At 35.6% G+C, this 26,746-nt stretch overlaps 1 protein-coding gene across 1 annotated transcript in view; it reads left to right on the forward strand.

The window, feature by feature from the left end:
• Positions 1-1,405: 1,405 nt before the first annotated feature.
• The window catches only part of COL19A1 (collagen type XIX alpha 1 chain), a 323,690-nt gene continuing 298,349 nt past the window's right edge, over positions 1,406-26,746 (forward strand). The window contains exons 1-3 of the mRNA XM_049653877.1: positions 1,406-1,526; positions 14,526-14,600; positions 15,658-15,757. Of these exons, the coding sequence (XP_049509834.1) occupies positions 1,436-1,526; positions 14,526-14,600; positions 15,658-15,757 (266 nt within the window). The 5' untranslated portion in view covers positions 1,406-1,435. The remainder of the gene's footprint in view (positions 1,527-14,525; positions 14,601-15,657; positions 15,758-26,746) is intronic.

Raw genomic sequence — 26,746 nt, forward strand, 5'->3', positions numbered from 1 at the left:
ATGAGATACCCTCTCATACCCATTAGGATGGTTGCTATTAAAAAAATAATAATAAGGTTGATGAGGATGGAGAGAATTTGGAACTGTTGTGCATTGTTCGTGGGAATATAAAATGGTGTAGCTGGTGTGGCAAACAGTATGTTGGTTCTTAAGAAAATTAAAAATAGAATTATCATATGATCCAGCAATCCCGTTTCTGGGTATGTACCTAAAAGAATTGACAGCAGGGTTTGGACAGATATTTGTACATTCATGTTCATGGTAACATTATTCACATTAGCCAAAAGGCAGGAGCAACCCAAGTATACATCAGTGGATGACTGGATAAACAAAACATGGTATATATATACAGTGCAATATTATTCAGCTTTAAAAAAGGAAGGAAATTTTTGGGTCTCCTGGGTGGCTGTCTGTTAGCCACTGGACTCTTGATATCAGCTCAGGTCATGATCTTACTGTTGTGGGATTTAGTTTGCATTGACTCCATGCTGAGCAGAGCTTGCTTGGGATGCTCTCGCTCTCTCTCTCCCTCTCTCTCTCTCAAAATAAATAAATAAACTTAAAAAATTAAAATAAAAAGGAAGGAAATTCTGACATATGCTTCAACATGAATGAACTTTAAGGATATTATGCTAAATGAAATGAAGTCACAAAAGGATAAATACTGTATGATTCCACTTATATGAGTTACCTAGAGTAATCAAATTCATAGAGTCAGAAAGTAGAGTGGTAGTTGCCAAGGATTGGGGAGGGAGAAATGGGGAGTTAATGTTCAATAGTTATAGAGTCTCAGTTTTGCAAGATGAGAAATTATGGATGATAGTGATGATTACACAATAATATGATGGTACTTAATTCTACCTAAAAGTGATGAAGATTTTAGATTTTGTGTTAGGTGTATTTTACCAGGATTTAGAATATGTATATATATATATGTACATATACATATACATATACATATACATACACATATATATATATATATGTGTATGTATATATATACATTTATATAGATACACATATATATATACACACATATATGTGTGTGTATATATATATATGTGTATATATATGTCTATATTTCTAAATTGCATACATAAAATCATTTTAAAGTGGTATAGCTTTAAAAAACACATGAAAAGAAGAGAAAATTTAAGTTATAAGAGGCTGTGTGGACATTGATAATTAGGAAGTAATCTGAAAATATTTTTGAAACTTTTTAATACACGCTAAGGTGTATATTGATAAATTATGTATAACTACATATATAATCATATATCCAATTATATAATTCTATGTAGTGTAAAAATCTATTGTGTTCTCTTTGGTGATGAGGATTTTCTAGAGATAATGATGAAAGGAATTGTAAGCTCAATTCCAGTATTTTGTTTTGTTGCAGACCTGCAGCCACTTGTTCACATGGTTTCGAGGCACAATGAGGCATGCTGGCTCTTGGAAACTTTGGCTCTGGATGGCAATGCTTCTGCTTCCTGCTTCCACTTCCGTGACGGTCAGGGACAAGTCAGGTATCCAGGCCACCTCTTTTGTCCAGTCACCAAATGTTATTTATAGTCTTCAAGTTATTTTTAAAACTCATCGAAGTAAATTGTTGGGGTTAAGGAGGCCATAGATTAAATCTACAAGTACAAAATAAATTCATTCTTTTTTCCCATTGACCTTTAATTTTGCACATTGAGAATTTCTAAAATCACCTCATTTTCCCATATTAGTCTAAATAGCCTTTCCTTCCTTTCATTGATATTTACTAATATAAATATATGTGTGTGATTCTCTGCATGTACTTTTCTTCTTTTACCCCTTGTCGTAAGTTAGAAGTACATACGTCTATCACTAATTAGGATTAACCAGGGACATGTCTAATCTTAATTAGGGAAAAGTGAAAACTAGGAGATATAAAAGGAAATGTAGTTTAAGTAAGTTTTATAGTATCTCAGATGAAATGTACAAAAGATGAACAGTTGTTAGAGCACTTAGCACTAAATAGATATTTATTTGCAGTTATTAAATTATCACCTTCACAAATATTTCCAAAGGGCTTGAAGGCAGTTTGAAACATTTACTCTCATCTCTGATTTTTAAAAATAATTACATGCCTAATTTGGAAAACTTTTCTTGAACTTTGAGTATGTATAAACTACTGATTTAGATGTACTTTTAAGTCAAACTAGACACACTAGAGAAGCCATTTGCTAAGCAAAGAGACACTTCAACTCTCCTACGCAAAGGATCACATATAATGTATTCTGACGGTGGTCACATATGATGATGCATTCTGAAACTATGAGTCTTATTGTGCCTACTATTTTGACTATATCTTTAAGAAGTATTGCTAAGGGGTATAAACACGCTCTAGTAGAGACTTCTGAGTTTGAAGCACACATAAAAACAGTCTAAGATATAACAAATCTTAATCTCTTAGTGTTATGTAAGTCTTTGTGATTTTTTAAAAATTTTTTAAATTTATTTTTGAGAGGGAGAGAGAAAGAGAGAGAGAGAGAGAGAGAGACAGAGAGAGACTGAGTAGGGGAGGGACAGAGAGAGAGGAAGACACAGAATTGGGAGCAGGCTCCAGGCTCTGAGCTGTCAGCACAGAGCCTGATGCGGGGCTCCAACTCACAGACTGCGAGATCATTACCTGAGCTGAAGTCGGACGCTTAACTGACTGAGCCACCCAGGCATCCCAGTCTTTGTGATTTTTGTATTAATTCGTCAGGAGGTGCATTTCCTAATAATCCACATGAAAGTTTGAATATTCTGCCACTGTATCAATGATATCCTGAGGCTGTCATGCTTTTTGGGGGGAAAACACTTTCCTTCCTCAGTGAGAAATAAATCAGAAGTGACTCATGGCAAAAGGAAGTCCATAGGGCAAGGGGCGTTCACTCTGATAATGTTTTGACTCTTAATTTCTTTATGTCCTCTCCTTTTTTTTTAAAATTTATATCCAAGTTAGTTAGCATATAATTCAATAATGATTTCAGGAGTAGAATCCAGTGACTCATCACCTACATATAACACCCAGTGCTCATCCCAACAAGTGCCCTGCTCAATGCCCCTTGCCTATTTAGCTCATCCCCTCACTCAAGATCCCTCCAGCAACCCTCAGTTTGTTCTCTGTATTTAAGAGTCTCTTATGTTTTGTCCCTCTGCCTATTTTTATATTATTTTTGCTTCCCTCCCTTATGTTCATTTGTTTGTATCTTAAATTCCACATATGAGTGAAGTCATATGAAATTTGTCTTTCTGTGACTAATTTTGCTTAACATAGTACACTCTAGTTCTATCCATGTTATTGGTAATGGCAAGATTTCATTCTTTTTGATTGACAAGTAATATTCCATTGTATCTATGTACTACATCTTCTTCTTTTTTTTTTTATTTAACTTTATTTTTTATTTTTTAAAATTTACATCCAAATTAGTTAGTATATAATGAAGCAATGATTTCAGTAGATTCCTTAATGGCCCTTACCCATTTAGCCCATCCCCCTACCACAACCCCTCCAACAACCCTCAGTTTGTTCTCCATATTTATGACTCTCTTTTGTTTTGTCCCCCTCCCTGTTTTTATATTATTTTTGTTTTCCTTCCCTTATGTCCATCTGTTTTGTCTCTTAAAGTCCTCATATGAGTGAAGTCATATGATTTTTGTCTTTCTCTGACTCACTAATTTCACTTAGCATAATACCCTCCAGTTCCATCCATGTAGTTGCAAATGGCAAGATTTCATTCCTTTTGATTGCTGAGTAATACTCCAGTGTATATGTATATCACATCTTCTTTATCCATTCATCCATCGATGGACATTTGGGCTCTTTCTATACTTTGGCTATTGTTGATAGTGCTGCTATAAACATGGGGGTGCATGTGTCCCTTCAAAACAGCACACCTGTATCTCTTGGATAAATGCCTAGTAGTGCAATTGCTGGGTCGTAGGGTAGTTCTATTTTTAATTTTTTGAGGAAGCTCCATACTGTTTTTCAGAGTGGCTGCACCAGTTTTCATTCCCACCAGCAGTGCAAAAGGATTCCTCTTTCTCTGCACCCTCGCCAACATCTGCTGTTGCCTGAGTTGTTAATTTTAGTTATTTTGTTTGTTCCCTCCTTTTAAGAAGCATTAGTAGGTAATGCGATTTGCAACTTAAAAGGAGAGTATAAGACTTCTTTGGTTAGAAAGGAAAATGAATCTTTGGTTGAGATGGACACAGTTTTAGGGACATGCTAGTGCATAATCAATGCTTTTAACAATAATAATGATTTGAAGGATCTACAATAAATCAATTTCCAGTTTTAGTTTGACCAAGAATCATCTGGGGTATTGATTCCTAAATCCCACTCTGAGATTGCCATTATGCAAGACAGGCTGGGGTGGGATTCAGCAATTAATTTCTTTAACAGACTCCCCACGTGAATCTAATATGATATGTCTAAGGAAAACACTTGTAGAAATACTCACCTGTGGGAGTATTAACCGACATTTTTGTCTTTTTTTTTTTTTTCTTTTTTAGCTGGTTATCTTGCATCTTACCTACCAGGTTTTCTTTATTTTATTTTATTTTATTTTATTTATTTTTTGTTATTTTTTCCTTTAGTAACTTTTTTAAGTTAAAAAACCATGGTAGAAACCCAACATGGCATCTACCCTCTGAAGAAATATCTAAGTGTATATATAATTCAGTATTGTTAACTATAGGCACAATGTTGTGCAGCAACATTAGAACTTAATCATTTTACACTACTGAAACTTCCCCATTTTGGAATTCCCCTGAATGTTTTGCTTTTGCAGCTTTGGTATCGCAATTATTTTTTTTAATTTTTTTAATGTTTATTTATTTTTGAGAGAGAGAGAGAGAGACAGAGACAGAGCACGAGTGGGAGTTGGAGCACAGAGAGAGGGAGACACAAACCAAAGCAGGCTCCAGACTCTGAGCCACCAGCACAAAGCCCAATGCAGGGCTCGAACCCACGAACCACAAGATCATGACCTGAGCCGAAGTCGGACACTTAACCGACTGAGCCACCCAAGTGCCCCATGGTATTGCAATTCTTTAATCAGGTTCTATTTATTGTATGTAGGACTACTAAAATGCATATATTCTGGTCCAATTAACTTTACCAAAGTTATCTTTCTGAAAGATTTTCCTAAGGAGTGTGAATTCAGAATTAATCTGAACTCTTAACAAGATTCACATAATATGAAGCACTGAGAGAAAGTAATACAGACAAAAATTAAGAGTTGATTTTTATCAGGCTGTTTGGTAGAAGGTGCTCCTGAAGCAACACATACTGAACATGCCATGGCAATTGCTTAACTTCAGGTATCATTTGCATTAACTGAAAATGTTTGCACAGCACTGTCATAAAGATTATTGAAGAATATGACACGCTGGGCATGGCCTGACAGGGGGCTCTTGTGTCTTGTGTCTCTGATTCACAGTGCAAGCTTCCCTTTTTAGTTTCCTCATGTGCAGACCTGTGTGTGTGGTCACTAACCATTTACCGGAGGGAAGTGATTACATCTAAAAATAAAATATAACAAATCTGAGGGAGAGGCTAGGGTTTCAACTTTGGAGTCTGTGAAGTTGTCAACAGTCTACTGTTAAACCTAAATATACGAAGGATAAATTGAGTCTTTTAATTGCTTTATTTTAACTCTATAGTATGTTTAATGATACTTGGAATATTGTTCCAGTTGGGATAGAATTCAAGAGTAATATGGAAAGATGCAATACAACTTGAATTTTAAAATCTTGAAGCCATTAAGAATTCAGTTATTTCTTATTCTTTTATCAGTTTTACTATTACATTGATATTATGAGTTAAGGCATATTTATATATTTTCATATTGTAGATAAATAATTTGAATGTGGCAGTTTTAGCTCAGTTGTCAAAAGAGAATCATATTAAAGAGAAGAGAATTGTATTAAAAACATACATTGTATAGATCTTAAAATCTGCATTAAATTTTCTTAAAACTTTCCACTATGATAGAAGTTTATGTATTATGTTTATGTAATTAAAGTTTCCTCTTTTTCTTTTACTTTCCTAAATCTGGTCTAAGGCCAAGTACTGAGTTATCATCAAAAATAATAAAAACAGAAGACCAGAGTAAGGAAATGCAGCAAAAAAACATACCCCCAAAACAAAACAAAACAAAACAAAACAAAACAAAAAACAAACCAGACTTGATAAAAGGAGAGATGATAGAATGCCATTTCTTTTACTTATGGTAAAACTTCATGTTAAGTGTCTAGATGGAATTGATTATAAACTTAGGCCCTAGACCATACACATATACCTTTTAAAGCTAGTTTACTATCAATTATAAGGAAAAACTGTTATTCTGAAATTTGGCTTTTATTAATTGAAACACACTGCACTCTTAAACTCAAGAGTGGAAAGTGTGCTATCGTATGGAGAGTTTTGTGTTTTTAAGAATTCCTCATGTTCAATGTGGTGCCATGTAACTGACAAATATACTATGTAACTCCTAAATTTTTAAAGTGGAGGAAAGTTTCACAATTATAAATAAATATTATAGGTCCTAACCAGGTATTCTTTGGAGGAACAGCTTTGTTTTAAAAGCAACAACAAGGGGCGCCTAGGTGGCTCAGTCGGTTAAGCAGCCGACTTCGGCTCAGGTCATGATCTCGCGGTCCTTGAGTTCGAGCCCCGCGTCGGGCTCTGTGCTGACAGCTCAGAGCCTGGAGCCTGTTTCAGATTCTGTGTCTCCCTCTCTCTGACCCTCCCCCATTCATGCTCTGTCTCTCTCTGTCTCAAAAATAAATAAACGTTAAAAAAAAAATAAAAAAATAAAAACAACAACAACGACGACAAACCCACAAGATGCTATAAGGATTTTGTGATCTTTTGTGACTTTTCTGTTAAAATAGCTGTGTTCTCACTTTTTTTGTTTTCATGTTTGGTCACTTTTCCATATTATTTTTGTTATATTCTGGTCCAATGATCTTTACCTATTATTTATTAACCAGTGTTTTTCTCCGAACCTGGGACACTCTGTAATCCTTTTCAAAGATATTGTCAAAGTAGGAAATGTACAGGGGCCTGCGGGCAACCTGTAACAATAAAATAAAAATGACTGCTTCCCCTGCAGTCCAACGGGAAGTCTGTTTTAGTCTTTTTTTAGAAAAAGTGTGAAACACCTAAAGGTCTTCTTTGCTCTATTTATGAAAAGAAAAGAAACCAATTCTGTCTCTTGGGTAAATTGCTACTTTTCACGTTCCAGACTCTAATCTTGAGGCAAATGCTGTGTTATAGGTTTTGTTACTAACAGTAAAGAAAACAATTTTCTTTAACGCATGTTAGAAAAGAAGAGTGATAAATAGAACATCTATGCAGCTAGACAGATTTTAATTGTGATTTTACAGGTAATAATAGCTCCATAATGTATTGAATGTGTACTTCTGAAGATATGAAGAAATAGGAAAAATAAAGCAAGAAAAATGGACGAGGGAGAGAAATGTTGAGATTTCTCAGGAGGTAGTCCTTTCCCATCTTTTCTTCTCAACTCATTCTGCGTGTAATCTCTTCCGTCCTCATGGCTTTAAATGTGATTTATATTCTAGTACTCCCAAATTTACTTCACACACTAGACCTCTGTTTTGAGTTCCATGCCTGTATTTCTATCTATCAATAACTTAACAATTTGAATTTCTTAATGGCACTTCCAACTTAACATTTCTTTCTTTTAAGTTCATTTATTTATTTTGAGAGAGAGAGAGAGAGTGTGTGTGTGTGTGTGGGGGAAGCAGGGGAGGGAGGGAGGGAGGGAGGGAGAGAGAGAGAGAGAGAGAGAGAGAGAGAGAGAGAGAGAGAGAGAATGAGAATCCCAACCAGGCTCCATGCTGAGAGCACGGAGTTTGAACTCACGAGCCTCAAGATCACGAGCTGAGCCAAAATCAGGAGTTGGATGCTTAACTGACTGAGCCACCCAGGCGCCCCCAACTTAAGCTTTCTAACTCTTTCTCTCTTCCACCACAGATTAATTTATTCATTGACAAATCTTTTCTTCCTCAAGCGGGACTCATTTACAAAAACTAAATTTTTACCCAGACAGCTAAGTAAACCAATTCCCCTTCCTCCCTACATTCAGTCCTTTATCAGGTTATGTTGATTCTTGCATCTCAATTACTCCCCCTGTTTTCATCTTCCACTGTCACCTCTTTAATCCATGCTACCATCATACCTGGCCTCACTGAGTATTAGCATGTGAGCAGGGTTGCCGGACAAAATATAGGACACTGTGTTAAATATGAAGTTTAGATAAATAATGAATTTTTTAAGTGTAAGTATGTCCCAAACATTGCATGGAATATACCTATACTAAAAATATCTTTGTTATTTATCTGACATTCAAATTTAATGAGTATCCTGTTTTGGTTTCCTTCTGTATTTGGCAATCTTACATGATATGAAGGGAGGAGAGGTTGTTTATTATGTATAGGGTGGGCAGGGAAGGCTGCCCTCATGAAGGGACATTTAAGCAGAAACATGAAAGTTGTGAGAGACTGAGGGATGTGAACACCTGGAAAGAATCATATACCAAGGTCCCAAGGAAGGGGCATGCTTGGCAGGTGGCAGAAATAACAAGAAAGACTAGGAGACTGTAATCAGGTGAATGAGGAGGAGAAGGTGAAGGCACATTTGCTACTGAGAAATGCATCTGTGTTCTGTATGTTACCAAAATCTGATTTCTTTTTTTCTTTTTTTTAACATTTATTCATTGCAAAGAGAGACAGAGTGTGAGCAGGGGAGGGGCAGAGAGGGAGGGAGTCAAGGAATCCGAAGCAGGCTCCAGGCTCTGAGCTGCCAGCACAGACCCTGACACGGGGTTAAAATCCTCGAACCATGAGATCATGACCTGGGCCGAAGTCGGACACTTAACCGACTGAGCCACCCAGGTGCCCCCTAAAATCTGATTTCTAACTTTGCGAGATCAAAGGCTAGACCTTGGGATCTAGTAAATTCACCAAAGCAATAAATACTGCCCTGTGAGACTTCTTGGGAGATGGTTGACCCTTGCCCTAGAGGACTCTTCCCAGAAATGTGAACAAGTAGGCTTATGAAAGTATATCTTTGAGTAACATGTCTTCCCTAAAGACTTCTATAATTGACAGTTAGGTGAATATTGTGATGTCATATTATACCTTAAATACATTGTTATTTAAATACAAATGTGTGGAAACGTGCACTTTAGCAAAGTTAAAATATAACTTATATTTCCGCTAAAAAAATTATATATTTTCTTTCTTTGCCATCAGTAAGGTAGTATATAAATAGCTTAATATTAAGAATCTTTAACACATTGTAAGAAGTGTAACAGAATGCATTTATATTTATTTTTCATCATGCCTCCAATGTTGACTGTTCTTTTTGTCTTTGTAGTGCATAAGTAATAACCTTGCCTCCTGGCTTTTCCCAAAGGCCAGAGGCCTTTGTGGCCATGGAGAGTGACTAGTCTGTTTGCAGTATGAACATCAGCAACACACACAAATCTTCTAGGTATTAAATCAGCCGAAAAAAAAAGAAAAACTAAAAGAATGGGTTTTAACCAGCTAGGCTTCTTAGTTGTTTGAGAGGATAAAGAAGTAATTCAACATGCCTTCAGTGAATAGTAAGAAAAAAAAAGTGAGAAAGCGGAACTCAACATGTCTTCAGCGAATACTATATTAAACTAAAGATTTTTGTGTGAATGGGTATAGAAAATAAGTATCAGAACAATGATAGGAAATATAGGTTTCAAAAAACAGGTGAACTAATCTCAAAGAGAATACTTAGCAATATAATGGAAGGCTCAGCCAGCAGGTAGGAACACAGTATAAGGATTTAGAGATTAAGGGAACAAGGGATTTTTTTTAAAGCACCCTCGAAACTGAGAGCCTGAACAAAATGCATTTCTACTAAAGAATAGAGTGTCATAGATACTCTTACTTTGTTTAGAATGTGGTTTTAGGAAGCAGTGTTTAATACAGAGAAAAAGTTGTCTGACTTCTTAGGAAAGAACCTATTTCTTATAGGAAATGGGTTTTATTTCAACTTCGCCATTGAGTCACTAGGTGATCTGGGGCAAAGTTGTCTAACTTTTCATGAATAATTTGTTCTTAGGTCCTCAGGATTCTAATTTTTAGGGAGATATAAGAGTAAAATATTTTTTTAAAAGTATGTATTTTTTTGGTACATAATCAAGGTAAAATCTAGATAATCTACCCATATGAGACCTAGACGCCCTCCTTTGAATATCCTTCTGACCCCGTGAGCTGCCCAGGTCCTTCAAGCCAGTTCAGGAGGAAGGTGGGTCTGATAATCACTAACAATATCTTAGAATGAATTTGTCAAAAACCTTTGCATTTGCTCTTCAAAAGGTCTGTCGATTAAGGGTCCCCAAGTAGTGCATGTTTCATGGTGAAATTTTAGTAGTAATTACTTTTGGAACATTCCAGAGAGCCTTTGCAGTGACACTGCTGCAATGATTCTTCTCTGTCTACCTGTTGGGATGACATTTGGATCTTATCAGTTGTTCTTTAAGGTATATGCACATTCACTCAAAAAGTGTGCTTTACTTTATTTTAAAATATATGTGTCAATATTTATAGAAAATAATACAGCCAATTTGTGAGAGCCACATCTACTGCTTTGCCATTTGTATGCAACGGATCCCTAAGACTCACGCATTCAGATGATGGCACCTTGAATCTTACCCCCAAATAATTAACATTTAGTTTTCCTTTATTTTGTTCAGGTTTTCACAATAAAGCACATGCTCTAAATATGTGAAGCTACATTTGATTTTCATAAACTAAAGATTTTAGTGGAGACTTACTTTCATGAATATTGCTGGAAATGTTGAATTCCATTCATTTCAAAGTGACAGGTTTATTACTGTGACATCATCATATGTTCATTAAGTCTTTGGAGAATTTAAGACAGACATGTATTGTTTCCAAGTTGGTAGTAGGCCAACAGACCCCTTAAGATGAAAGTATCATAGTAGAAACTCCCTTTCTGCTGTCATGAGATTTGTTTTGTCAATCATCTGTTGGGCTTTCCCTACATATGTTGTGGAGAATTTAAAGTTAATCTCATTTATTACAGTCATATAGTCATTCAAAGTCATTATAAAAATTTGATTAGAATTTCAGTTTTGTTTTTCAGGAATCATTTTTAGCTTAGTTTCTTACAGACATGCTGTTTTCCTCATGTTGGTGAGGTACTACACATACAAAGCATCAATCTTAGATGCATAGTGCAGTGAATTTTTTACATACACATTTAGACATCTGTGTAACTGCCCCTCAGACCAAATTATAAAACGTTTCCAGAACCCCAGAAGGCTTTCCTCTATCTTCTTTCAGGTAATATCCCACCAAGGTAGCCAGTACTCTGATGTAGATTAGTTAGTTGTACAGTCTTTTGAACTTCATATAAATGAGATTATACAGTCTGTATTCTTTTGGGAATGGTATTCTTTTTACTTAATAATGTATCTGTCAGATGCATTCAAGTTGTTGCATGTGTCAGAAGTTTATTCTTTTTTATTGCTATACAATTTTTCATTGTATATAACCACAATTTATTCATTTATTCCCTTGTCAGTGAACATTTGGGTTTCCATTTTTATCTTATTATGAGTAATGCTACAAATGAATATTCTCTTCTAAAAGGGATATTTACACTCATTTTTTTATGCTCATTTTTCTTGGGCCATTGAATTTCCAAGTCAAAGAGTTCATGTGTATTTAGCTTTAGTGAACACTGTCAGTTTTCTGAAGTGGTTGCATTGATTTCCACTCTCACAAACCATGTGGAGGAGTTCTTTTGCTCCACATTCTCATCAAAACTTGGTGCTGTCAGTTCTTTAATTTTTAGCCATTTAGTGGGATCTGATCATGGTCCTACTTTGCATTTCCTAGATTACGAATGATGTTGAGCACATTTTCACATGTAGGTTGGGAACGTGGATCTTCACTTTTGTGAAGTGTTTAGATTTTTTGTGAGTTTTCGAAACAGTTTTTAGTCTTTTTTTCTTGATTTATGGGAGTTCTTGTTTATTCTGGTTATGATATGTTATTGGATAGACATATTGCAATAGTCTGTGGCTCCTTTTCACTCTTTTAATGTCCTTTGATAAATATTTTAATTTTAATGAATTCCAATTTATCAATCTTTTGTAATTGGTGCTTTCGTTGTCCCCTTACGAAATCTTTACTACTCCAAGTTTGTGAAGATCTTATGTCTTTCTGTAGCCCTTTATTGTTTTACATTTCACATTTAGGTCTAATATCATCTGTACTTAATTTCTCTGCATGGTGTGAGGTAAGGATCAAGGTTTAGTGTTTTTCTATATGGAGATCCAGTGGACCCAGAAACATTTATTGGAAAAACAATCCTTTTCCCACTGAATTACAGTGGCACCTTTGTGGTAAATAAGAAGACCACATGTTCTCGGGTCTGTTTTGGACTCTACTCTGTTCCCTTGATCTCTTTATATGTGTCCCAATACCACATTATAGAAATTTCTGGTATCTGATAGTGTAATTGTCTGGCTTGTTCTTCAATTTTGTCTTAACTATTCTAGTTTTCTTGCTGTTCCATATAAATTCGAGAATCAGCTTGTCAGTTTCTTGCACACACACACATATGCTCACCCACACAACCCTTTGGTATTATACTTATTCTAGAGATAAAACTGACAATTGACATCTTAGCAATATTGAGTCTTCCAGTGTAAATACTTGGTTTAACCTTTCAGTTATTTAGGACTTAAATCTCCCTCAGCACTGTTCTCTAGTTTTCAGTACAGAGATCTTGAGGAGATGCTTGGTTTTTATAAAAATGACTATGAATTCAGATTAAAAAATTTGGTAAAGTTTACAAAATATCCAATTTTACTATCTATTCAGATCTGCAATCATGTTAATATTTCTGAAATAGGAATTTCCAAAGTAGCTAAGTAATCTCTGAGATTATTCAGTACTACAATTTCACGTGTTTGTATTGCAGTTTTTAAATCTGATTAAGTGACAGCACTATTTAGAATCTGATTCATTCTTTTAGTTAAATATATTTAGATGATGCTCTGTCACCACCCCTGAAGTTCATGATACATTTGTTAAATGAAGGGCTGAGGAGCTGAGCAGTTGAACTGAGATTCAGTACTTTCCACTTTCCAGAGAGCAAGAAAGCAATTTAGTTTTAAGCAGTTTATCTCCCTCACTGGGTGTTGTATGGCAGCCAATTTGACAATACATTGTATTTTAAAAAAAACACTTTTAGGTCAATAAACTCAACCAGGATTTTAGACTTGGAGAATTAAGAATGTGATTGTGTGATGCCATAATAGTTAATTAATTATTTTTAGAATATCTGTCCAGTTATATAGTTACCTTGGCATATTCTAAAAATTTGCTGCATTTTTCTCACAATTGACTCTAACCTTCATAGAATCTAGCCTGAATTAGATTTAAGCATATCCCAGACAACAAAAAGCTAATGCATGCATATATATTACTTCATTAAGGTGTTGTGGTAGTATTGAATGTATGCATTCGCTGTAAGTAGAGGCTAATTTTACCTTTTATTTTTTAAGTTTCATTAGGTGCCTTAGCACATAATTAGTACTTTCTCAATGATTTTATCTAATTTTTAAAAGTATAGGCCACTTTTGTATGGCAGATGTCTTTGCTTTGTAATTTTATTGTGATAATTTCCATCTGTGTTGCTGCTTTAGTCAATTCAAGCTGTTCTAGGAATGTCCTAGGTTGGGTGGCTTAAAGAATAGACATTAATTTCACACAGTTCTGGAGGCTGGGAAACTTCAGGTCAGGGTTCCAACATGGCCAGATGCTGGTGAGGGCCCCCTTCCTGGTGTCCTTATATGGTGCAGAGAAAGGAGGAGATACTGTTTCTCCATCCCCTAAGGACGCCAGCTCCATCATGAGAGCTCTACTCATATGACCTCGTCCAAACCTAATTACCTCCCAAAGGCTTCACCTCTAAATAATACCTCATTGGGTATCAAAGCTTCAACATATGCATTTTGGGGGGACACATTCAGTCCATAGTAGTCCCCTTCTCTAAAGTGTAGTATCACCTGACAAGAATAGTTGAATCAAATTTGTGTTCAAATATAGTAGCAGTTCATTTGTTTTAATATTAGAATATATTTTGCATATGAAATTTTAATGATGTTAAAGCTGATTTCCTAATGTCAAAAGTGTATAGCAACAATTAGAAAATTAGAGTAATATAGCAGTAGTAGTAATGATAGCTAACACAAGCATTCACTCTGCACCAGCCACATGTAACCCTCACAAACTCACAGATACTCTGAGGGGGGTAATATTCTTATCCCCAATCTATAGAAAGTTAACAAAATTGCTTATTATTTTCATTTTATCTTAAGTTTCTAGTTGTATTGTCTGATTCAAACTTATTGAAAAAAATTGATGACAAATGCAGTGCAAATCTTCAATTTTTTTTTTAATAGAAAAACAGTGTCCTGTACTGAGAACAGAGGGACATCAGTTTCCACAGGACAACAGAGATAAACTTGAAGTTTCAGGTGAGCTTTATCATCCTTTGCAAAGAAGCATTTTGTATAAAATTATCAGCACATGTGGAGTTTATCACAAGTGATTCTTTGACATTATAATTTAGGCTGGTAACATCAGTATAAGAAAATAAAAAGAAGGAAGATAAATGATGTAGAAAAAAAGAGCAGAGTACTATATTAACTAACAACAACTCAATTTCTTGGAGAAAAAAAGTTATTTAAAATCATAGAAGTTGTATCCATTGTAGAAATTTTGAAAAAAGAAAAGAAAATTTAGTAATAAAAGATCTCACTACCCAAATACAGCCATGATTCCTATTTTGGTATAACATTCCTATCTTCCTTGCTCTGTCTTCCTTTCCTCTCTCTCCCTCACTCCCTCTCTCCCTCTCTCTCACACACATACATAATCATAATACATATTTTGAATTTGAAATCAAAGCATTTACCCACATCAGTATATATTCTTCTAAGGCATGATTTTTTTTTTTAAAAAACAGGACTGCTTAAATTTCAACTAAATTGCTGTAATATTTTTTTTAATGTTTATTTATTTTTGAAACAGAGAGAGACAGAGCATGAGCAGGGAAGGGGCAGAGAGAGAGGGAGACACAGAATGTGAAGCAGGCTCCAGGCTCTGAGCTGTCAGCACAGAGCCCGACGCGGGGCTCGAACTCACGAACTGTGAGATCATGACCTGAGCCGAAGTCGGGCACTTAACCAACTGAGCCACCCAGGCGCCTCTGTAATATTTTTTAGTTAACTAATTTCCTGTCTTAGACATCAGAGCTGCTACAATGAGCTACTATGATTATTTTCTTAAGATAATTCCTAAGTCAAAGAAAATTAACATTTGAGTCTTTTGCAACATATTTTATACTTCTGTAGCCTAAAAGGAGAAAAATGAAATCAAGAAATTTTGCTGAGCCCAAACAACAGGGTGTTATTTGAAATAAATCAGTCTATAGATAAGGACGACAAAAAATCCTATTTAAAAATCAGTATCTCTGTGAGTTTCCTAATTTTAACAAAACTGCTGGATTAAATCATTTGTTACATTTTATAGGTTTTGACCTAGGAGAGAGCTTTTCTCTGAGACGTGCATTTTGTGAAGGTGATAAAACCTGTTTCAAATTGGGAAGTGCATTTCTTTTTAGAGATACCATGTAAGTAAATTTTTCTTTACATTTTAATAATATTACATGAACTATTTTCTAAGAAAATTTCAAATAATTTGTTTAAAAAATAAAAAAAAGTCTTCTCAATGGTGTCATACTCACTTGAATGCTGTGGTAAGTGGGCTGTTTGTATATTTGTTGTTTTTAATAATCTTTGGAATCTGATCCTATCCTATGGTTATAAATGCCATTCACCCATACAGATATAGGCATAGTCTTTGCAGAATAGTAATTAAAACCATTTTGAAGAAGTATTATTTATGTTTAAAGTAGATATAACCAAAGTTGAATTTTAAAATGTGAACCTTAAAACAGAAGATGCAGTGTAGATTTCAAGACAAGAGGCTGATATTTATTGTAACTATTTTCTACGTTTACTATGCTTCATGATAAATTAAAACAAAAGAACCTAGCCTTTAGGTATTCCTTTTATATAAGGTGTAGCGTACATAATAACGTAAGATGATAACATCATTATAAGATGGTCTTGATACACATTTCATCTCAGAATTGATTTCCCAAACTTTTTCTTTCTTATCTTTATTATTCTTTTTCTACTGATAAACCTGAGATTAAAAAAAAAAAAAGGTATTATGTACCATTTAAATACTGACAGTTGGTCAGCAACTATACAGGGCAATAAAAGTTCCCCATATGGTCTGCATACAGTTGGAGGATGGACACATAGTAATTCAAAAAGCTTGAGTCGTCAGGAAGGCAGATATAGCATATATGATCATGATATTTAGTCTTTGAGTCCAAGATGAACATTCCAGTTTATGAATGCACTGCAGTGAAATAAGCATTAAAACTCTGGTTTAATATACAACACAGATGTTTTTGTGTGAAAACATACATAGATGTTTTCACTTCTTGATGAGTAGCCTAACATTTAAATTACCAGAAAAGGTTGTTGAGAATCTTAGCATTTGGATTCTCAAAGGGGGATAGCATTAATTATCTTGTTGCCTATCTTCGGATGCTCTGTCTAAACTGGGTCCCTAGCTAACTTTTTCCTTGAGAAAAGTTAAAACCTTCTATTTTGTGATTCTTAAGATGATTTTAGTTTAATGATATGGTTCCTTAAAATTAAACTGCTCATTAATTGGTAAGAAATAAGAGTGCTAAGGAAAGGAGTGATCTGATATTGGGGGATATAATGGGTGATCGTCAGGCAGGGCACTTCAGCAGATATGACTGTACTGTTATGGGTGACTTTTAGGTGGCTTCACATGCAGGCATTAAACACTCAGAGAACAGCAGTCCCATGTTTAGGTATTCATATCCAGTAAAGAAAAGTCAATATGTAACATATATATGAATGTGTATATGTATATATATACACACACATGTATATGATACATGACTTTATGATACATAAAGTCAATATGTAACATATATATGAATATATATATATGTACACACACATATGTATATGATACATAAAGTCAATATGTAATGTATATATGAATATATATATATATATATATGATTTTAAACTAGTAGATAACCTTAATTAAAGAATTTAAGAAAGGCAAAAAATTCTGTTATAAAAATTAAAGTGCATTTTCTCTCCTGCCTTCTTCCTGACAATTTAAATTCCTCTGATTCTGTCCAGGTGGCTAAAGGATTGGAGTGAAAACTTTTTAAAATTCATTGGAACTGTATATAAGAAGATGTAGCTGATTTTAAGTAGTTACGTTGGAAAATTTCCTGCCACATTTAGGCAATGTTATTCCCCTTTGATATGTGTGGTAATAGATATAGCCACAACTTGACATTTATTTTCCAACCTTTAGCTCTAAATCATTGTGTGATCCCTGGGCTATCAATGTAAGTAAATTCCGTGGCTCTACAGGCAGAACCCTGGGACCTCCACTACAGGAAACTGGAGGGTATCTGCTTAAGCTGACTAGCAAGTGTCAAGTAGCTTGGCTCATCTCCATTTACATTTCACTCATTGAGCCAAGTATGCTAGGATGCTTCTCTTGCATGATGCCATTTTGATTTTTCAATAAGACTGGAGTAAAGTTGCAGCTATTTATGTATTTGTAAATAAGCTGCCTTGCAGAATCAGCATAGGAAAAGGCAGATGCTATTTTATGTGGAAAATGAGGATTCTTTCTGTGCCTGAGATTATTTTTATAGTTCTGTCATCTTCCAGGTGAGATTCATGAGGGGAGAGATTGAAAGAATGTGTTGGTCAGATACTTACTGGGCACCCTCAGTGCCTTGAGCCTGGCTTAATGCAGGAATCCCAAGGGCTACTTTTGCAGGGGCCCTTTGAATAAACATTGTACACTTAATGGTGATACATGCTCAAGGAACTTTGAGGGACTTTATGCATTTGATTTTATTTTAAATTTGTGTCCATTTCCTCAGTGTTCCTTGGGATAGAAAATGAAAGTATTTGTGGGCTTTAAAAGATTCATTTCCTTGGCTTCTTGTATCTACAACAAGTACCCTTGGTTGTGCACAAGAAATAATTCATTATTTCTGTACATATTGAGAGTTATATATCCCAGGTGATCATACTCTGATTATCTTTAAATTGTGTTTTGGCAATTATAAGGGCAAAATGGTGAAATTTTGAGAGAAAACATACACAAAACATGCATATACTACAGAGAACCTTATTTTCTTGGTATAATACAGTTCTTTCATTAGTTGTTTCTATAGAAACATGTTTTAAATAAAAATGTCCCAAATAACTAAATAAAAATGTCTTAGCAGTTGAATATTTTAGAAAGGTTGATAAATGTTGAATTCCCACATACTGTTGATTCTGAAGGGGCAACACTCTCTTATTTTGACTGGCCAATGAGGAAATCATCTGATTTCAAATGTACCAGGGAAGTGAATTACCCTGATTTGTTGATTTCAAGGATGGTAAAAAGCCTTATCTCTGAGGTTCCATGATTGATAGCTAGTGGCTATCTGGAATACTGTGTTGAGAAGGATTCTGAGGCCATTATTAGATTCAGCCAATTAGAATGGTATGATCCATTAGTGAAAGAGGCGAGACAGGAGTGCTGATGTGTGTTTCCAGTCTGTTGTCTCTTATTTGGAATGATTCCTATGAGCTGGTATCTTTTGCCACTGAACCAGTTCCTAAGAATGCGGGTACATGGGGCTATGTGTGAAAAAACAATAATCAACACAGATTAATAAGTTTTTATGAGCTTGAATAGTGTGGCTAGACACAGTGGCATAATCGACATGTATGGTCCCCTTTGCTTTCGTTACAAAGAAATAAATCTCCAGTGAAGAGGAATCTTCTCTCTCTCTGTTTCATTAAATTGATGATTACTCTCTGGAAACAAGGGCTATTTCTTTTCACAGCTTTACGTGGAAAAAAAAGAGCTCATAGGAGCTATTCTCATTTTCATTTTATGTTTTTATAAACATAATAATCCTCCACAAGAAGAAAACCCCAAATTATATATTTGGAAGATGGGTAGTTTTTTTTTGTTAGGAGTTATTTGAGTTCTCTGAACCTTAACAGTTCCCTTAGAAACAATCCTAAGTATGGGGAAAGCTGTTTTGTATATTAAAGCATGATTTATACCTTGTCTGTGCTAGTGTTGAATGATTCACCCTATGCTCATGTCTTTTCTACATGGACCTTTATGTTACTTCCAGATTTTATCATTATAAATAACATCACAACATCCAGGAAGGTTATTTTTCTCTGTGTTTAGAATTATTTCCATAAGATTGATTTTTCTCAGTGGAATTACTAGTTCATTTTTAGAGATCTTGATATATACTTCTAATTATGTTTCATCATTGTTTTATCCTTCTGTATAATACCCAGTATCTTCGGTAGCATTAGACATTATCATTTAAAACTTTTGTCATTAAGTTTTGTTTTTTTCAACTAAAAGCTTGTAGCAATTACAAGTAAAAGCAGTAGCTTACTACATAAGTATTAGGGGTTTCTGAAATGTTTCTGTTCTGCTAACAGTTGAATAAAAGGTAGCATTCAATAAGTCACTGTAATTAATACGAGGTAGAGTGGAGCTCATTCTTTTATTCAAAAAGCATTTATTGAGTTCACTGTGGACTCTGCTAGGCTCTCAGATTACAATGGTGAAAGAATGTGGGTCTAGTCTTGCCTTCTGGATCCTGCTGGAGAGACACATGGCACAAGGAAAAACTGTACTTTTCTCTTGCCTTGATCAAGGATCTGAGATGTGTTGCCTTCTATCATCAAGCACGGGCCATGGGACTCAGTACCACCCATTTCCTCATAAAGGGCAAACTTCCTTTAGCATCTCACACAAGGCTGTTTTTCAGTCTTTCCCTCATAAGGACAGGTTTTCTAACTCATCTTTCATTTTTATTGCTCTTTGGGACCTCTCCAAGCTCTCAAAACCAGTTAAAATCTGTGGCTCTAAAAACTATGTTTAGAACTCTCGCACTGAAGCTTCTAATCTTTGAATGTTTCAGGAGGATTACTTCACAATTCCATAAAAATATAGGGAATTATTATTTATACGTCCCTTGGGTTTTCATTTGGGCCATCCTATCATTCTGTAGATAAGAACTTTCCCATGTAAGGAAAAGTGACTTAATTAAAAAGTTGTCCAGCTGTTAGTATGAGATTGAATGACTGTTACACATAAGTTTTATGTATTTCCTCAATTGTAGTTTGCCATACCAAAAATGTGAGGTAAGCCTTTTAAGTCTGATACTCTTTTTTAAAAAATTTTTTTTAAATTTTTTATTTTTGAGAGAGAGAGAGAAAGAGTGTGATTGGAGGAGGGACAGAGAGAGAGGAAGACACAGAATCCGAACCAGGCTCCAGGCTCTGAGCTGTTAGCACAGAGCCTGACATGGGGCTCAAACTCACAGATTGTGAGATCATGACCTGAGCTGAAGTTGGGCACTCAACCAACTGAGCCACCCAGGTGCCCAAGTCCAATATTCTTAAGATGAAAAGAAAAGCCTTATAGGTTCACAATTACTGAATTCTTTAAATCATACAATATAGCCAAATTATATATATTAGAACAGAATTTTTTAAAATGTTATTTTATTTATTTTGAGAGAGAGTGAAAGGGGAGGGGTAGAGGGAGAGGAAGAGAGAATCTTAAGCAGGCCCCATGCTGTCAGTACGAAACACCACATGGGACTTGATCCCATGAACTGTGAGATCATGACCTGAGCCAAAATCAAGAGTCAGATGCTTAACTGACTGAACCATCCAGGCATCCCTAGAACAGAATTTTAAGAGTATGATTAGACAGATTTTAAGGATGCCTGGAAATATTTACATCTCCATCACAAGAACCTATCTTAAGAATCAATGTTATTTTTTTCTAGCAAATTTAGGGATGTTAATATATTCCAGTAACAAATTGCTTTGTATAGAAATGGCTACTAAAATGTAATATAATATGAAATATTATCAGTTTAGTATTTCCATTTACCAATTTTGGAAACATTTAATATTATCATCATCAAATTTTAAAAAGTTGTGATTTTTCTCCTTCAGATTTCATATAATTCAATATTGTTTGGGGAAAGGTAAAAAATGTCAGTAATTGATCATATGTGTATAGATTCTACAACATTCATATCTATTTTATTTTTGTTTTATTTTATTTCATTTCATTTGTTCATATGTTTCATTTGAACATTTAACATGAGATCTACCCTCTTAACACATTTTTAAGTGTCCAGAGTATTATTACTGACTATAGGTACAGTGTTCAATAGGATATCTTTAGAGCTTATTTCCTATTTTATTATGGCCAATTGTATGAAATTATCTTACCTTAAAATGTCCTTATGGCAGTTACTTTGAGAATAGTAAGGTGCCAGTTAAATATACTACTTAGAAGTCATAATAATGCAAATGTCATCATAAAGTAATAAAATCAAGGTGTTTTACTTTGGTAATTACTTGGGCTAATTTGACAGGCATTGATTAATCTACTATTGTTAGATTATATATTTGATTCTTCTTCTTTCTTCACTTATTTTTCTATTCAATAAATCTAATCTCCTAAGAGACAGCAGAGTTTTGGCTTGGATGGGGGCTGTGAGTATGTATCTGTGGAGTGTGTAGTGCAGGTTCTCAGAGTATAGAAAAGAAAGAAGACACATAAGCATGTCCCTCAAGTCCTATTAATCTTATGTGACCCATTAAAATGCTGTGAGGATTAATTAGTTATTAACCTTAGGTGGTTGCAAATGTATTGCTTTTACAATGGCTGTAAACCTAAATTTAATCATGATCTTAAGTTTATAAATTAGGCAGAGAATTGACTATAGTAATGCTGATGTTTTGTTATACTAGTGCTTAAGAATAACTTTATAAGAACTTGACAGATTTTTTTGTAGATTGAGCAAACCATCTGTGTTTAATAAAATAACATTGGATAGTGTAATCTTCATTCTGAGACAGAGAATCAGTGATGTACAATTTTGATTTCAATGATAAACTTTGAAATGTATGTCCATCAAGGAAGAATAATTGTGTTGGCTAATAAACCATTGATTTATTATCGTTTCAATTCCTTCAACTTAACCAGGAAAGGTAATCAGAAAATAAGCATGGTTAGCCAAAAGCTGCTTATGTTATTTTGTGTGACTCAAATAAGCTTGGTACACCTTGTCTATTGCCTCATTAAAAAAATTTTTTAATGTTTATTTATTTTTGAGAGAGAGGCAGGGAATGGGCAGAAAGAGAGGGAGACACAGAATCCAAAGCAGGCTCCAGGCTCTGAGCTGTTGGCCCTGACATGGGGCTTGAACTCATAAACCATGAGATCATGACCTGAGCCAAAGTCAGATGCTCAGCCAACTGAGCCACCCAGGTGCTCTTATTGCCTCATTTTAGTTAACACTTACATTTCTTAAAGTACATTTGTTCCAGATTAGGTGAAATTTTTATAATTTTAAGCTAAAAAGCAATATATTGAAATAATTGACTTTAATCATTCCTCTCACCATGGCTATATCCATGCAATTTAGAAACAACCACAAGTTCAGTGAAAATTTCAATTAATACGGACATGTGTGGTAGTGCCATGTAGAATTCACATCTGGTTGGCTGAATATGAGATTGAATTGACCAGATCTTTTGCACCCAAGGTATTCCTCTTATTTGAACCATCTCAACCTCTGCTCTCTACTTCAGAATTTTCCTGCTTCAGCTGTCCTTTCTAGAGGCGACCCTCCTGGTTTCAAAGGTTAACCCCTTCACTTGTGCTCTTAATCTTCTCCTTGTCAGCCTCCTTTAATACCTTGATCCACCCATGATCTCCTTTGCTCTTCTGTTTTCAATGTCCCTGTCCACAGTATCCTGGCCTCTTAGTCTACAAATATATACTTAATCCTTCGCTGTTCTAGAAACTTTTTCCCTTGACAGTCCCTTTCACTCCCAAACTTCCCAAAGGAATAATGTTACTGACCACTTTTACTTCCTCACACATCCCTTAGCCCCCTCATATTTAACCAGGAGTTCTTTTTTTTTTTTTAACATTTATTTATATTTAGGATGGCTCAAGCAGGGGGAGAGGCAGAGAGAGGGGGACAGAGCCTCTGAAGCAGGCTCTGCACTGACAGGCTGACAGTAGTGAGCCCATTTTGGGGCTCAAACTCAGGAACTTCAAGATCATGACCTGAGCTGAAGTTGGTTGGTTAACTGACTGAGCCACCCAGGCACCCCACTGACCAGGTCTTCTTGAACACTGTGGAGATTTCTTTCAAAGTTGCTGGTGTCCACTGCCCTGTCTCGAATGTGTCTGACCTAAGTATCTCTCTACACTGCCTTTCTGTACCTGTTTCTCTCTATCTGTCATATTCTGCCCATCATTTTGGCCAATTTGAATCTTACATATCCTAGAAAGTTCAGTACATGCTCAACCTTCTAAATACACCCCTCACTGATGTCCTCAGGCAAAATTTCTTCCTCTTCTTCTCCTTCTCCTCCTCCTCCTCCTCCTCCTCCTCCTCCTCCTCCTCTTCCTCCTCCTCCTTCTTTTTTGTAGTTCAGTATACTTTTCATGTAGTGCTAATCTCATTCTGGCTCAGATAATCCAAATGTTCCCAGGTCCCATTACTGTTCGGTTCAAATGATGTCATATTGACATCAGTGCCTACACTGTGATGATTCCTACTCTACCTGCACAGCTATGGAACCTCAGTCCCCTCTTAAAAACATATCTTGTTATTTTGGGGAGCCCGAAGAGTTTTCCACATGTGCTTATATTCAAAAGAAAGTATACTCTTATCCTTGTGTTCTAATCTCCTTGTTTCTGCATGTCACCCCTGTGTTTGTTGGGAGACCTCTCCATGAAAATGCCACTCTGTTGGGCCCTAGCCAATCCTTACTCATGGCTGCTTAACCTCAGTCCTCAGGTGCCTGAGTTGCTCTGTGGCTCTGTGGGGTGTGTGTGTATGCTCTGGAGAGTGAAGACATGGGTTCAGTGATCCTCTCTCTAACTGTCCCCTGGACCTCAAGGCCATGTCCAAGGCATAAAGCATCATACTATATTGAACAAATTAGTCAAATCAACTCTTGGCATTCTTTTTTTCTATGGGACTCAAAGCTCATAGATATATGGATTAGGCATTCCTCCCTATTATCTTTACATTTCTATCTCTCTTCTAATTTACCCATGATAAGAGTATAAAATTCCCTTTGCTTACAAGGTATACAGAAAAAATATTTTATAATATACTCTCCCTATCATTTCTCAATTCAGCTTTAATGGCAGTGAATGAAGAAATTCTAACAAAGTATTTCATTTGATTCCTAAATGACACTGAAGACTCACTATGTGCCAGGCACTGAGGATTTAAGGATAAATAAAGACATGATCCCTGGTGTTATTTCTGTCTGCAAAGATAGATATGTCAACAATTAGCTATTGTGGAATATAGTTGCAATCTTTAGATGTATGCATGTAGATGAAGATGAAGAACAGATGAAGCCATTTCGAGGGAACCAGGGAAAGCTTCACAAAAGATGTGAGAAGTAGAAGCTTGAACCATAAGAAGAATTTGCCAGGTGAGGCGGGGGCCAGTATGCGGTAGTTAGAGGGAGTATCATTTAAAGGTCAAGACAGTTTGAAGAATGGTAAGGAATCCCGTGTTGTGGTAGTGAACACAGGTGAGCAGAGTGTCTGCGGGACAGAGGAGGCTGCAAGGGCAGACTGAGGTGCTGTTCTGAGAGGACTTCTGTGCCAGCCTAAGGAGCTTGAACTTTATTGATAAAAATAAAGTGAAAGGTGAATAATTTGGACGATCTGAGGAGAAGCCACAGTACCACAGGTATACCTCAATAAAGCTGTCTAAAATAAAGTGAAGGTGTGAGAGCAATAGCATTACATTCTAGGGGGGAAAAACCCCAAACAGCTGAATATATGCCACTAGGAAAATCACAGCTTTCAGTTAGGTGTAAATGATCCTGAGGCAGAATCCAAACCCCTAGACTCAGGAAGGACACCAGTTTTCAGAGGACCTCTTGGGGGTGAAGTTTACCCAGGGTTGATTCTTTCTTTCTTTCTTTCCTTCTTTCTCTTCCTTCCTTCCTTCCTTCCTTCCTTCCTTTCTTCCTCTTTCTTCTCTTTCTTTCCTTCTTCCTTCCTTCCTTCCTCCCTCCTTCTCTTTCTTTTCTTTCTTTCTTTCTTTCCTTATTCCTTCCTCCCTCCCTCCCTCTCTCTTTCTTTCTTTCTCTCCTTCTTCCTTCCTTCCTTCCTCCCTCCCTCTCTCTCTCTCTTTCTCTCTCTCTCTCTCTTTCTTTCTTTCTTTCCTTCTTTCTTTCTTTCTTCCTTGCTTTTTTTGGATGGAAACACCTGAAAAAGTTACTTTCAAAGCCTTTCTGAAGTGTGGCTTCTCTAGTCCATCCTTCATTTCTGTTATCTGAATGTTATATAGTAGAAGGGCTTGTTTTCAATGGGAAGTCATTTACAATGTCATGATGAACAAGTGCTAATCATAACAGACATATGATTACTAGAGGGTCATCGAAGCTTTGTTTTCCCATTAACGATCTGTTTGAATCCGCTTAGCAAGCACAAAAAGGGTGAGATTTCAGAGTCTCTGTGGCTGTGAAACTCAAACATCACCACCCAGCTTGGGAGGAAGGCATTTCAGATAAACCCTCCAGGCCCTGCTGGCCAAATCGCTTGTAACGTGACAGGTGATGGTGGGTGTCAGCTGGGAAAGAAATGACTTACTATAAACTCCAAGCATCTCTCACTTCACTCTCAGGAAATGTAACTTGTATCATATTTCTCTTCCTGGAAGATATTCAGCAAGTCAAAGGCCCCATTGATACTTGTAAATACGGAAGTTCTTCATAAACTCTGCCTCACGCTTATTTAGAATGGAAGAATTAATTTGGAAGCCAGTTCTTGCTATTTAAAAATAGATTTTTTCCATTTAGCCATTTCATTTTAAAAGCAAAAAAGTAAATAAAGGTTGGTCTTGCTAAATATGACCTGGAAAACTCACTTCATCTCTACCAAAATAGCACTTTTGAAAAAAAAAAAAAGGCTTTGCTTCAAGCCTTGTGCTACGAGCTAGTTGAAGAATTACCTCTGGAACCATTGTAATTAGTAACTAAACTTTTTAAACACTTCATTATTCAAATGTGTATCATGCTTGATTTTTGAAACACCATATACAAAACTAAATTTCTCTAGCATAATTATGTCCTCTTGCTTTTCAGTTTATGAGCACTGAAATCATGAAAGTTTATTATTCTTTGTTTTTCCTTTTTTACATTTTACTTCTTGCCTCATAGTGCTTATTATTTAGTTAGGTAAAAGAGCAAAACAGAAACTGGCAGTCTTGTTTTTTTCTTCCTAATCCCCTTTTATTCTGCAGTTTGGTTTTGTCTTTTATTTTTTTCTATTCATGAGACAGAGATGTCACTTGCCATATTACAAACTATGGTCCTTCTAGGAATACTGAACAAATACATCAGCCTGAACTTGCTGTACAATGAAATTACCA

The sequence above is a fragment of the Panthera uncia genome (genome assembly GCF_023721935.1).
Source record: "Panthera uncia isolate 11264 chromosome B2 unlocalized genomic scaffold, Puncia_PCG_1.0 HiC_scaffold_24, whole genome shotgun sequence".
Taxonomy (NCBI): Eukaryota; Metazoa; Chordata; class Mammalia; order Carnivora; family Felidae; genus Panthera; species Panthera uncia.